The following is a 15,010-nucleotide window of genomic DNA, read 5'->3' as shown; positions in this document are numbered from 1 at the left end:
CAAAGTACTGTAAAACTAATAAGAGGAGACTCCAGTAGGGGATTTTACTACATGTTGTTTAATAAGAGTAACCACACATTTTCAAGAAAAATCTCAAATTTTCCTTTGAAATATATCACTTTTAAGGTATACATGAATTAAAATGCATTAACACATCCATTTATTTGAGGAAATTTCTATTAGAAAAAAACTGTTTTAAATTGCCAGATTGAGTCAAAGCTGCTTGAATTTCTAAACTTTCAACATAACTTATTGATTGTATTTTGACATGGAGAGGAGAAAAGACCTGGTAGCAAAGTTATAAGAATTTTCTTTATTATACCAAATGCTTTCATGGTATTTGACAGAACTCAGAACTATTTATAAAGAAAGAAAGAGAAATCAAACAACCAAAAAATATATTTCATATAATAGCAAAATATAAAAATAGAAGCCAAGCGACAGAATGAAAAAGTTAGCTAAGAAATAGATTTGAAAAACTTTGATTCTACCTATCTGACTTGTTGCTAATTGTCCAAACAGATATAATAATAATTTAAGATGGTCTTGTGAGACTTCCTAGAAGTAAAAAGGAATTCTTGAAAAAATTTCAAATATTTTATAAATACCAAATACCAAAAATATTTATTTTCATTGTACTTTCTGACTTGCTTCAGTGAAGGTGTCCTTTTACAACGTTATTTCTTGTTTCAAATTCTCATCTAGAGACATTACTGTACTTTCTTCCAAAGTGATACTCCCAGCTTATCACAATATTCCTGATTCAGAAAGACAATGCTAGAACTGTCCCACCTGAGGAAAAGAAGAGAGAACTGCAGACCAATCTGTAAAGTTCCTAGACAGTTCAATCAAGTTAAGGATGGTCCAACTGAGATGTTTTGTTACTCCAGCACTTTTCAAGTATCATTATGAAATCATAATTCTATCTCAGTGTGAGATTTCTTATATAAGTAGGAAGAATTTCATTTTGTAAACATGTGCAGGGCCAGCTGTTTCTCTGAATAGATTTGTTTCCCCTTAAGAGAGCTGCTCCAGTGAAAAATCATTTCTTATGTCTCATGTTCAAACCCAAAGAGAAACTAAATGTTTTTCTGTGAAAAGACAGAAACATTCAAGTAATATAAAAGCTTTCCGTAATCAAGGGATTGCCTACCTATTACAAGCATGTAATCACTCCTTATAGATTTCTAAAGAATTAAAAATGTTCTTCATTTACTCATAGTTCATCAGATGTACTGTTGGCCTTTGCTAATTCACATTCTTCACTGGTTTGACAACTCTGAAGGATGTCCTTGTAGTGGTTCTTCAGATCCTCATAAAATGAAACAGTTTCTTGTGAGTAAGCCAAGGGTAACACCTTTTCATTTAATAACATCTGCACTTGGAATTGTTCTTTAGGAGGCTTAGCATTTTCACAGTGGTAAAGCACAAATATTAGGTTTGAGGCATAAGGTACAATGTGACCGCTTCGGAACTTCCGATGCATTTGTTCCTTGTAATTGTAAGCTGTTAGAGGTTCCTTGTCTTTGAAGTAGCCCATGAGAGAAAGCAGTGGAAGAAGGGTCTCTGCATGACCAAACTGAAGGATGACTGGAGAAGAAACTGGCTGAGACCTTCAAACAGAAATATATATTAATGTCATAGAACATAGTATTTATACTTAGGAGTAACTTTCTCATCTTGTTTTTAGTTTAATCCCATCTATTTTTTAAATCTTTATATAAATTACTCAAGCATATGGCTGAAATTCCATGTGGTGGAGAACTAAACTTTTTAAACTGAAAGTTAAGTTCCGAAATTCAGGATCACTGTACCGTTGCAAATCCATATGAAACAGTGTGCATACATATTTTCCTTTAAGTTTAAAGAGAGTAGTGTCTTATAGATATGGGAATTTGAAACAGATGTGTATTTCAACACTGTATTGCCTTTCTGTGCATAAAACTCAGCAAACTGGCCCTTAGTAAATATTACTCCATAAAGCTCTTTTGAATAAAGTGTTATTATTTTATTTACATCAACGGAATAAGAACAAGCAATATTCAGTAAATGTCTTATCAAGTCTGAACAGGATTCCATGGTAATTCACATAATCCTTCAATGGTTTACAAAACCCACAAAAGGTTAGTGATACAACCTATTCTGGCTCAAACAATGTGTCTCTGGTTGGGAGTGGGAGTTTATAAGTGCCAGGAATACAAATCGCTTTCAACGTTATGAGCTAAATCAGTTTTTTCTTGCAGTTTTCAATTTTTTTTTTTTTTCTGGTAAAGGCTTTTTTATAAGAAGCAGTGAATAACTGCTTAGCCTTTTCCCTACTTTTACAGAAAAAAATACTATTTTTCTTAAATATAATTTGTAACCCTATTCAAACATGATTGTCTGACTTTTTGCCACCACTCATCACGTTATCGATTTAGTGCATCTGGATTTTCTGGGAGGACAGAAACAGCAGTTTTAGACCTCCTGATTCCCTCTGTCCCCAACACACACAAACAGAGCAACTAGATAGCAAATCCAAAAACCCATGGGAAACATTTACGGCATTAACTAGGTGGAAAAGTATTCTCTGTGAACCACCCCAAGTAGCATCCATCCTCAAGAACTAGGTATTATCAGTATCTGTTGAAGAAGCAGAGAGAAGCCTCAGAGCATCTGAGCAATCTGAGAACAGGAGAATCCCAAACAGCCAACAGGTATTCACTGGAAGCGCTGTGGGCAAATTGGAGATAGCAGCTCAAACTGGCAAGTATTTAGTCCTCTCCAGGACTTGGTGAGTACAAGACAGGCCTGCAGTGAGGGCTGGGGCCGGAAAAACCTGGAGCTCTCCAAGCACAAGACTCACACCAGAGAAACTGCTGGTAGTGGAATTTCGGCCAAGCAGGAGAGGGACAGAGAGATTAAAAAAAGTACGTTCAGGTGAAAGTCGGGGGAGAGGAACAGAGCCATGAAATCTCAGAAAACAACCCATCATACTTCTGAACAGTACACATACCAGAACAGGGTGTGCATGTCATTCTCACCGAATGAATTCTGTGAGATGAGACAAGCAATCCGACACAAGCATTTTTCTAAATGTTAACAATTCACATTAAAATAACTACAGAAATGCATGTAAGAAAAAATAAAGAGCAGAATCACTTCCATACATGAGTATGCTAGAAACACATACTCAAAAAGTACATTGAAACAGTATTTCAAAACAAACTAAAAGACAATTATTCACCACTTTAAGATTAATATTCTCTAAAAGGTGTAAAACTTAAAAGCCATTCATCAATAGGAGCTTACCAAGACTCTCTTCATAACCGGTATACTTTAATTAGGTCATCGAAATACCCAAAACCTCTATTTATTCCCAAGAAGCAACCTCTTAGGTCTAAAGTTACAAAGCAGTGGCATTGAGAACACAGCTATATTTAGTTTGACCAGCATAAGTACTTTTAAATTTTGCATTATTTATCGGTATTTAAGAATTGAGAAGTTTAAGATTCTTAAAAATCCAGATTTTTGGCTCTTCTTAGAAATCTGAAAGATATGGCAACACATGTCCATATATATCCATAAGACCACAATCAGCTAAACAGGAATAAGGTTACCCACCATCTAGAGAGGGCATATACTTCCTGCACAATACATGTATTATTCCACATTGTGTAACACAGAACAAATTCATTCCTTTGTTACTTGCCTGGCCCATTTATACATCTGAGTATATTCAAGTCTAAGCTAATACCACTGTCATAATCTAAATAATGAAATTTAATAAAGATAACAAGTTAAAAGAAAAACAAGTAATATAAATATACAGGCTTATATTTTAAATCCTTTAGCCATCAGGCAGACACCTCAAAGCCAGGAGCAATCCTAAATTCAACTTTCAGTTATTGCTCTCCATGGGATATACTAGGACACAAAACAGGTCAGGGAGAATAGTAGCAATGGCAGAAACACCTCCATTGTCTCACTGAAAGAATTTACTATCAGTAACTCCTCTTTCCCCACGGAAGAACTCTAATAAACTGGGGACAAGATATGATAATATATCCAAACTACTGTCATTTCAGCAAGCAATTTTATACACAATTAGTAAACTTTACATTCTTTTTTTCTACCAAGTGTCTAAGATGCAGTGCCTAATTTACACTTACGGACAGCTTTACTCACACCAGCCCCTTTTTAGGCACCAATAACCACATGTTGCTGGTGGCTACTGTGTTGAAGAGTGCAGGATAGACAGTGGTATAGACAGTCTTACATACTTAGATTCAAATGTTAATCAAATAGCAAATAGGAAAAAAGATACAAGACAAATAAAAACACACAAATGAAAACTATAAATTGGGAAAAGGAAAGAGACCTAAAGGGCTATGCACAAAGTATGAGTTCAAAGTTCTATTAATTGCATCCAAGCTATAGAAGAAATGGCATTTAGACTGTGATTCAAATTTAAGTTGTAAAGTTCAAAGTTCCTTAGGTTTATACAAAAAGCAGTAAACACCTCCCCAACCCCACGCCTTTTTTTTTTTTTACTGCCTAACAGTAATATGTTAAAATCAGAAATTCTTCAGAAGAAATTTGAGGAACATTGTACTTTAAAATGCTTATCGGAAGTTTTATGGGAAATCAAGGAAGTTTATATATGAGATTCTGACAGTAAACCATGCCATCAAAAATAAATTACTGCCTTCTATCATTTGATGAATGTAAATTTGTTTTAAAATTGTATTTCAGAATTCCAGACAATTTTTGATTGGAAGGAAAAGTGCTAACTTTTATAAAGTCCGTAAGTATTTATCTTCTTACATAGAGCAATCTCTATTACAGAAATTTGAAACACACCAATAAAAACCCCACACAATATCTTAAAGGTCTAGTTAAATGCCCTGGTAAAACAATAATAAGACAAGGATAATAGTTTAAAAAAACTAGAGCCATCAAAAGAAATTAGAACAAGATTTTGCTTATAAACTGAAATGTGTCTACAGGGAATAATAAACTTATAATTTTATTTTTATAATTTAAATATTTAAAAAATAACCAAGTTAAAATATTTGTAATAATGAAAAGTATAAAAAAGCACAATTTCATTCATAATTATTATTTATTTTTTTCCTTTTACCCTTTGTGACTTAACATAGCTTGCTACTCAACAAAAAGCTGCTAGCTGATGATGCTCTTATTCATACAAAAGGCCCTGGACAAATTAGCTGCACTCAATTTTCTAAAACATAATAAAGAAGAGACTTTTCAAAAGATCCATTTGGTTAATTTGTTAGATGTGACAGGCCCTGTCATTTCATGCCAAGTGGCAGGCACCATGCTAGTTTCTTCTTCTTGGAGGGGTAGAGGAGGGGAGAAGAATAGTGAGGTAAAAGAACAAAAACACAAATGAAACATTTCTGGCTCTTGCAGATTTGCATGTGTCTGTCAGAGAAACCTAGAGAAAAACAAATCCATCTGTTTAAGGAAGAACTGAATGGGTTTTGCTGAGGAGGTGGTGTCTGAGCTGGGTCATGAATACATTCCTTCTAAGTCTTAAAACAGAAATGTTGCTCATTGTAGCCTTAGCAAAGTAACTGGCTTACCCTCTCCAACAAGTACTATCAGACCCTTTTAGAGAGGGAAAATCTGAGCAGCTTGAAAACCATGGGGCATAACCTAGTTATGGGCAAATTTTAGGGCAAATTACCCAATCTCTCTCAGGCTTCATTCCTGCAAAATGAAGATACACTACTTCCCTGGTAAAGCTCTTGGATTTGAGCTACAGAAAAATACTCGCATATTCACTATCACATATTGATCGATGGCTCTATGATAGTGTTTGCTATAGAGCCATCGATCAATATGTGACAGCAAACAGTCACAGTGGTAGCAAAAGCCACAGCAGTTGCAGCAGTGAAGTACCCCAGCACACAAATTAGTGGTGTGCTGAGTTTAGAACCCAGGAAATGAGTTCAAGTTAGTTCTCCTTCTAAAATATCAGTACCTAACACTTGATTTAGGTAAACACGGTATCAAGTGACAAACTCATTTCATTGAATAGCATATTTTAAAATTCATCAGATATCCCAAAGGCCAAAGATCCAAATGCAAAAGCAAAAACACAAGCATACCATAAATTAAACTGGATGGAAACAATTTATACCAAAAAATTTTACTGGGAAACACCTTAATGCCTTTCAAATAAGAAAATACTTGTTTATTGGGAGTAAGTAATTTAGGAACTCAGTCACTTCTTAGTCACTTAAATTCACTTTCAAACCACTGCTGATTAAAATCATTTAAAATCAAGAAATCCCAGCACTTTGGGAGGCTGCGGGCAGATCTCTTGAGGCCAAGAGTTCAAGATCAGCTGGGCCAAAATGTTAAAACCCCACTTCTATCAAATATACAAAAAAATTAGCTGGGTGTGGTGGCACATGACTATAGTCCCAGCTGCTCAAGAGGCTAAGGCACAAGTATCACTTGAACCTGGGAGGGGTAGTTGCAGTGAGCTGAGATTGTGTCGCTGCACTCGAGCCCAGGTGACAGAGAATCTGTCTCAAAAAAACCAAAAATCATTTAAAATCAAATCAGTTATTTGTGGGAAGAAAAATGCATTTCAACATACTGACTGAGGAAGACTCCATTGTCAGTGGTTAGCAACGCTTTTCAGCAACATGCAATTTGGCAAAAGCACATGTAAAATCCTGCAAAATTTTTAAAAAATAATTTTTCCCCTTTTTATTTGTTTAAAGAGACACAATCTCACTCTGTCAACCGGGCTGGAATGCAGTGGCATGATCATGGCTCACTGCAGCCCTGACCTCCTGGGCTCAAGCAAGCCCTCTTCTCACTTCAGCCTCCTGAGTAACTAGGACCACAGGAGTATGCCACCAGGCCTGACTAATTATTTTTATTTTTTTGTGTGGAAATGTGGTCTTGGCATGTTGCCCAGGTGGTCTTGAACTCCTGGCCCCAAGTGATGGTCTCACCTTGGCCTCCCAAAGTGCTGGGATCACAGGTATGAGCTACCACACTCAGTTGATTGTTTCTTAAATAAGGCATCAATTCTTTTCCAAGAATGTAAAAAAGGCAAAGGCCACATTTCTCAGGTTTTTCATCTGAAATGAATATGCAGTAAGAAAAAATATTCAATGAAAAGCACAGTTCTACAAAAAGCTGATTGAGGTAGTTCAGCAGGACTTGTTTCTGAAGACACAGGTCACAAGGATCCTGCTGATAAAACAGGATGTGGTAAAGAAGCCAGCCACAATCAGCCAGAATCAAGGGGGCAATGAAAGTGACCTCTGGTCATCCTCACTGCTAACGCTGATTATATCAGCATGCTAAAAGACACTCCCATCTGCACCGTGACAGTTTACAGATACCATGGGAACTCCTGGAAGTTACCCTATAAGGTTAAATAAGGGAAAGAACCCTTGGTTTCGAGAATTCCCTACCACTTTCCCCAGAAAACTCATGAATAATCCACTCCTTGTTTAGTATAAGATTAAGAAATAACCATAAAAAATAGCCAACCAGCAGCCCTCAAGGCTACTCTGGCTATGTGGTAGCCTCCTTTTATTCTTTTACTTTTTTTTTTTTTTTTTTTTTTTTTTTGAGATGGGAGTCTCGCTCTGTTGCCAGGCTGGAGTACAGTGGTGAGATCTTGGCTTATTGCAATCTCTGCCTCCCAGGTTCAAGCGATTCTCCTGCCTCAGCCTCCCAAGTAGCTGGGACTACAGGCGTGCACCACTACACCCAGCTAAATTTTATATTTTTAGTGGAGACAGGGTTTTTTACCACGTTGGCCAGGATGGTCTTGATCTCTTGACCTCGTGAGCCACTCACCTCAGCCTCCCAAAGTGCTGGGATTATAGGCGTAGGCCACTGCACTGGGCTTACTCCTTCACTTTTTAATAAACTTGTTTTTACTCTACTCATTTGGCTTATTCTTAAATTCTTGCCTCCGTGAAGCCAAGAACCACGTGGCCTCGGGCTGAATCCCAATTTTGCCCTACAACATGATCACTAAAGATGTAAGGCTCTAAGCAGATGAATGAAGACAAGGGTGTATGCATCTAAATTTTTATCTTGCTTGGAAGAGAATATGTCAATAAATGAGAATTTTTAGTCATAAAACCAGTATCTAGGCCACCTCTCTAATCAGTAAGTAATAGCTATTTGGAACACTGCATTAAGAAGGATTCTGAGGTTGTATCCAGACTCAATGTGATCTATTTCACATTTCCCACATACTTTACTCTCAATTCATGAACCTCCTCTCCTTGCCAATCAGTCTCTCCATCTTTATCTTTAATTTTCCAGATATAACTAAAATGAGTTTGGTCATTCTTAAGACACTGGATTATAAGGCATTAAAAGAAGATGTTTTAAGTTAGCATTATGTCCAGGTGAGGTTTCTTAAGAATAAATTTTTAAAAAAGAAAATTAAAATAAGTAAATTATGTAGCATAATTTTTTTGCTTGATAATATCACTACTGGTGAAGTATAAGACAACACAAATATATATAAAATATATAATCACCTAAAACAAATCATTGCTTCAAGAAATATGTATAAATCGCTCCTAAATGTATGTACACAAATCTTTACTGGATACAGGTAAGAATACACTTGGTTTGGTTTATGTCTTTTGTAAAAAAAAAAAAAGTCAAGAAAGCTTGATTATTAAAAATCCCGCTTAGAGAAATTTTTTCTCAGAGAAAAGCAACTTATAAAATAGAAGAAACTGTCATATTTCATATAATGTGTTATCAACATGAATATAAAGCTGAAACCCTAAGGACAACTAAAACTTATGTTTAGCAACTACACGTTTTATACAGCTTTTAAAATCTGACTTTATTCTTGATTTTCCCATTTCAAAAACGAAACAAAACAAAACAATATGGAATTCACTAAATGTACAGGTTGAGGTTTCAAGGGTAAGAATTTATCACACTCTTAAATAAGTTGCAACAACTAAAAGAATGTTAAGTATTTTTTGCCTCATCTCAAAACTATTTCCATTACATAACATCTCAGAATATAAATCACTGAAATATCAAACATAAATGTTTTTCTTTGCTATTTTGTTTTTCTTAGCCTGAATTCAACTTAGCAACCTTTAACGGTTCAAGTGCAAACTGGAATAAATAAAAATTACCTTGTAAAGTATTACTATTCATAAATAAAGTAATCTTTATTATTATCTGTATTATTATCTTTATTCTTCTAGGCTCAGTAAGAAAGGAGAGAGTCTTCTTCCTTAAAGCGCCAATGATATTGTGAAATATATATTTGGTCTTTTTTCCTGTTTCCTGGTACAAAACTCCTAAAATCCTTGAAATCTCCAAAGTGCTGTCTTTGTGTATGCTCATGTTGATTGAAAGCTTCGGGATGGGTCTGGTCAGCAAAAAGGCAAAGGCATGATTACAGGGTTAGGATTTCAGGCCCACCCCTTAACCTCAAGGAAGAGGGAGAGGGGCTGAAGGTCAAGTTGATCACCAATGGCCAATAGTTTAATTAATCATGTCTATGTGATGAGGCCTCCATAAGAACCCAAGAGGACAGGGTTTGGAGAGCTTACAAACAGCTGAAAATATGGAGGTTCTGAAGGGTGGTGTGCCCTGGGAGGGCATGGGAGCTCCATATCTTTTCCTCCATACCTCATTTTATGTGTCTCTTCATTTTTATTCTCTGTAATATCTTTTACACTAAACCAGTAAACATGTTTCTCTGAGATCTGTGAGCCCCTCCTGCAAATTAAGAGAAACAAAAGAAGGAGTTGTGAAAACCCCAACTTGAAGCCAGTCAGTCAGTAGTTCCAGAGGCCCAGACTTATGACTGGTGTCTGAAATGGGCAGGGGGCAACCTTGGGGATTGAGATCTGTGAGATCTGATGCTACGTGCAGGTAGATGGTATCAAAATTAGAGGATACCTAGCTGGTTTCTGCTGCTTATTGGTGGGGATCTCCCAACTCCCAACATTGGGTCACAGAAGTTGATGTCATTTGTATGTTTGTCTCCTCCAAATCTCATGCTGAAAAGTGATCCCCAATGTTGAAGATGGGGCCTAGTGGAAGGTAGTGAATCATGGGGACGGACTGTATACAATACAATATCCCCTTGGTGATGAGTGAGTTCTCAGTTCATATGAAATCTGGTTAGGAAAGTCTGGGACCTCCCCCTTCTCTCTCTCGCCCCCTTCTCTTGCAATATGATATCTGCTTCCCCTTTGCCTCCCATCATGACTGTAAGGTTCCTGAGGCCCTCACCAGAAGCAGATGCTAGAACCATGCTTCCTATACAACCTGCATAACCGTGAGCCAAAATACACTCGTTTTCTTTATAAATTACTCAGTCTCAGGTATTTCTTTATAGCATTGCAGAAATGGACTAACACAGAAAATTGGTTCCAAGGAATGGGGAACTGCTATAAAGATAACTGAAGATGTGGAAGTGGCTTTGGAACTGGGTAAAGGCTGGAAGAATCTGGAGGGCTAAGAAGACAAGATGAGGAAAAATTTGGAACTTCTGAGAGACTGGTTAAATGGTTGGGAACAAAATGCTGATAGGGATATGAACAGTAAAGCCCAGGCTGATGAGGTTCCAGATGGAAATGTGGATGTTACTGGGAACTAGAGCAAATGTTACCCTTGTTCCATCCCAGCAAAGACCCAGGCTGTATTATGTGCCCTAGGGATACCCTCATCATTTTTTCCTCATCTTCCTGTCTTTTTCTGAGCCCTTCTAACTCTTTCACCTTCTGCCTGTTACCCTGTATTGTTTGCCCTAGAAATACCCCAGGGCATACAATACAGGGATCTGTGGAAGTTTGAATTTAAGAGTGATGACCTAGGATATCTGGCAGAAGACATTTCTTAGTAGTGAAGCACTCATGATGTGGCCTGGCTGCTTCTAAAGGCCTATGATCAAATATGGGAGCAAAGAAATGACTTAAAGTTAGAACTTACATATAAAAGGGAGGCAGAGTGTAAAACGTTAGAAATTTTTTAGTCTAGTCATGTGGTAGAGAAAGAAAAAGTTATTTTCAGGAGAAGAATCGAAGCAGGCTGTGGAGCAACCATCTGATAAAGAGGTTACCATGGCCAGGGCATGGTAGCTCATGCCTGTAATTCCAGAACTTTGGGAGGCCAAGGCAGGAGGATCACTTGGGCCACGGAGTTCAAGATCACCCTGGGCAATGAAGTGAGACCCCCTATCTCTACAAAAAATAAAATAATTAGCTGGGTTTGGTGGTGCATGACTGTAATCCCAGCTACTTGGTGCCAGAGGTGGGAGGGTTGTTTGAATCTGAGGGGTCAAGGCTGCAGTGAGCTATGATCATGCCACTGTACTCCAGCCTGGGTAACTGAACAAAACCTTGTTTCCAAAAGAAAAAAACAAAACAAAACAAAAAAACACACAGAGATTATCATGACTAAAAGGGATCCAGGTGTTAATATCAAGATAATGGAAAAATGGCCTTGAAAGCATTTTAAAAATCTTTGCAGAATCCCTTCCCATACTGGCCCAGAAGCCTAGGAGGATTGAATGGTTTCAGAGGCCAGGCATAGAGCACTGCTGCCCTGATCAGCCTGCTCCCCACGTCCCAGTTGCTCTGGCTTCAGCTGTGGCTCAAAGGGTCCAAGGTACAGCTCAGGCCACCACTTTAGAGAACGCAAGCCACCGTATAAGACTTGGCGACTTCCATGTGGTGTTAAGCCTATAGGTGCACAGTATAAAAGTGAAGAAGGCTTGGCAGCTCCCACCTAAATTCCAGATAATTTATGGGAAAGCCTGGGTCCCACACAGATGCCTGCCACAAGGGCAGAGTTCCCACAGAGAAACTCTACTAGGGCAGTGCCAGGGGGAAACATCACATTGGAGTCCTGCCACAGAGTCCCCACCACGGAACTCTAGTGTAGCTGTAAGAACGGAGCTGCTGTCTTTCAGATCTGAGAATGGTAGAGCCATCAGAAGCATGCAACCTCAGTGTGGAAAAGCCATAGGCATACAACTGTAACCCATGAGAGCAGCCACAGGGGCTGCACCCCGCAAAGACACAGACACAGAGCTGTCCATGGCCTTGGGAGCCCACCCTTGTGCCAGTGCGCCCTGGATGCGGGACAGGGAATCAAAGGAAATTGTTTTGGAGCTTTAAGATTTAATGATTGGCTTGGTGCAGTGGGTTACACCTGTAATCCCAGCACTTTGGGAGGCTGAGGCGGGCAGATCACTTGAGCTCAGGAGGCCAAGACCAGCCTAGCAACATAGAGAAACTCTGTCTCTACTAAAAATATGAAAATTGGCCAGGCATGGTGGTATAGGCCTGTGGTCCTAGCTACTTGGGAGACTGAAATAGGATCACTTGCATCGGAGAGGTCAAGGCTGCAGTGAGGTTGTACTCATGTCACTACACTCCAGCCTGGGCCAACAGAGCAAGACTCTGTCTTAAAAAAAAAGAAGAAAAAAAAAAGATTTAACAACTCCCTGCTGGGCTTCAGATGTGCATGGAGCCTACCACCCCTTTCTTTTGTCTGATTTCTCCCTTTTGGAATGGGGGGCATAGCCAATGCCTGTACTATCATTGTATCTTGGGGGTAAATAAATCATTTCTAACCTCACAGGATCATAGGTGAAAGAAACTCATCTCCAGATCAGACTTTGTAGACTTTAGACTTAAGAATTTCGAGTTAATGCTGGAATGAGTAAAGACTTGGGGAACTATTGTGAAGGCATGATTGTATTTTGAAATGTGAGGCTATAAGATTTGGGGGGCCAGAATTGGAATAATATGGTTTGGATGTTTATCCCCTCCAAATCTCATCTTGAAATGTGATTCCCAATGTTGAAGGTAGGGCCTGGTGGGAAGTGATTGGGTCATGGGGGAGGATCTCTCTTGAATGGTTTAGCATCATCCCCTTGGTGTTAAGTGAGTTCTTGTTCAGTTAGTTCACGTGAGATCTGGTTGTGTAAAGGAGCCTGGGACCTCTTCCTTCTCTCTCTTTCACTCCTGCTCTCACCATGTGGTACACCAGCTCCCTTACCCTTCCACCATGACCGTAAGCTTCCCGAGGCCCTCATCAGAACCAGATGCTGGATCCATGCTTTTATAGCCTGCAGAACTGTGAGCCAATTAAAGACCTCTTCCTCAGCCTCAGGTATTTCTTTATAGTAATGCAAGAATGAACTAACACAGAAGTTATGTTGACTATTATTGTGTTGGTGTGAGGGCAGAGGAAAAACAGGGTTTGAGTTTTTTCCAAACAACTCCCAAAGAAGGAATAAGTAAAACATCTAACTCATAATCATGAGGTATAAAATTCAAGAGGACTTAGCCAACAATTTTTCAGACTTTTTTTTTTTTTTTTTTTTTTTGAGACAGAGTTTTGCTCTTGTTACCCAGGCTGGAGTGCAATGGTGCGATCTCGGCTCACTGCAACCTCCGCCTCCCGGGTTCAAGCAATTCTCCTGCCTCAGCCTCCCGAGTAGCTGGGACTAAAGGCGTGCGCCACCATGCCCCGCTAATTTTTGTATTTTTAGTAGAGACGGGGTTTCACCTTGTTGACCAGGATGGTCTCGATCAATTGACCTCGTGATCCACCCGCCTCGGCCTCCCAAAGTGATGGGATTTACAGGCGTGAGCCACTGCGCCCGGCCGATTTTTCAGACATTTTAAACTACATAGTACAAATCAAGGGCCCATCGCAGTTAAGAATTTCAGAATGCTCTTCTTATAGATAAGAATGACTAAGCACTATATAAACTGATGTTTGAAACTCAACTGACAAAATATCAAACTCAGGTAAATAAAAAACCAACTGCCTACAGGAAAATATCTATAACCAAAAGAACTTCCAAAGAGCTAATATATAATCCCTCTTAAACAGCTGTTTATGCTTATACCTGTTTGCCCATTTATAAGGCTTATTCACGTTTCTATTTTCTTTGACAAAGTTAAGTAGCTTAGTGTCAAATGGAAAAACATATCATGTTTCTACGCCAACTATATGGACACCAAAAATGGAGAGCTGGATACCTTCAACTGGTGGAGGCTGAGACAGCTGTGGAGTTTGTTTGTTTTTATAACTGTTAAATACCCAAAAACAAATTCACAAAAGTATTTATGATCCAATTTTTACCAGAAGCCATTAAAAGCACGTGCCAGGACTGTATAAAGTATATCAGTAATTTCTGTGAAGCAGCGATTTGGTTCCAAGTCTATGAACATGCTGCTCTTTGCCCTATGTCATAATTTATGGTTAATCTTAAAAGAATCCAATCTGGTTCTTAAGCCATCTCCTACGAACTCCAGTTAGTTTAGGCCCAGTCACTATCTGAAAGAGCCAAATATCCAGTTTCTCCTTGAATATACCAAAGTCCCTACGATGGTTTGAGAACTTTTCTGGTTTCACTACCAACCTTCTCCAACAAACCAAAGCTGGTCTATGAATAAGCCCAAAAATACTGGCAACAACAAATGGGTATGAGTACATGTATGTGTCTGGATAAGGGAGTAAGAAAATGAAGTGTGTGTGTGTGTGTGTGTGTGTGTGTGTGTAAAAGAGACAGAGAGACAAAGAGACACAGAGAGACAGAGAAAAGAGAGAGAGAGAAAGAGAGAAAACATAAGCATATAGGTATAGGAGGACAAAAAAGAGAACAAAATGTGAAAGGAATTCCTTCTCGATTGACACTCATAATTATGTTCTTGTTAAATAAAACCGTTACATATATTTTGTCATACGATTGCTGAGAGCATAAAGATTGTGATATTTTACTATATCTATGGTCTCATGTGACTTTGTCACTACCATTCAATCAACAGAGTTGTAAGGTTCAAGATACCATGACGAAAAGGACCAAAGTTTTCCTTTAACAGAAGAATACTGGGCGTGGTGTCTCACGCCTATAACTCCAGCACTTTGGGAGGCCTAGATGGGAGAACTGCTTGAGCCCAGGAGTTTGACACTAGCCTGGGCAACATGGAGAGACCTTGTCTCTACAAAAAACCCC

General features: G+C 38.6%; 1 protein-coding gene across 3 annotated transcripts in view; it reads right to left on the bottom strand.

The window, feature by feature from the left end:
- Positions 1-294: 294 nt before the first annotated feature.
- Positions 295-15,010, bottom strand: part of MINPP1 (multiple inositol-polyphosphate phosphatase 1) — a 40,650-nt gene continuing 25,934 nt past the window's right edge. For all 3 annotated transcript variants that reach the window (XM_017536366.2, XM_037741282.1, XM_017536367.2), the window contains one exon: positions 295-1,613. In XM_017536366.2, the coding sequence (XP_017391855.1) occupies positions 1,217-1,613 (397 nt within the window). In that variant the 3' untranslated portion in view covers positions 295-1,216. The remainder of the gene's footprint in view (positions 1,614-15,010) is intronic.

The sequence above is a fragment of the Cebus imitator genome, unplaced genomic scaffold (assembly GCF_001604975.1).
Source record: "Cebus imitator isolate Cc_AM_T3 unplaced genomic scaffold, Cebus_imitator-1.0 Scaffold97, whole genome shotgun sequence".
NCBI classification, from domain to species: Eukaryota; Metazoa; Chordata; class Mammalia; order Primates; family Cebidae; genus Cebus; species Cebus imitator.
The sequence above is the reverse complement of the archived record's forward strand: the minus strand, read 5'-3'. Positions and strand labels throughout refer to the sequence as shown.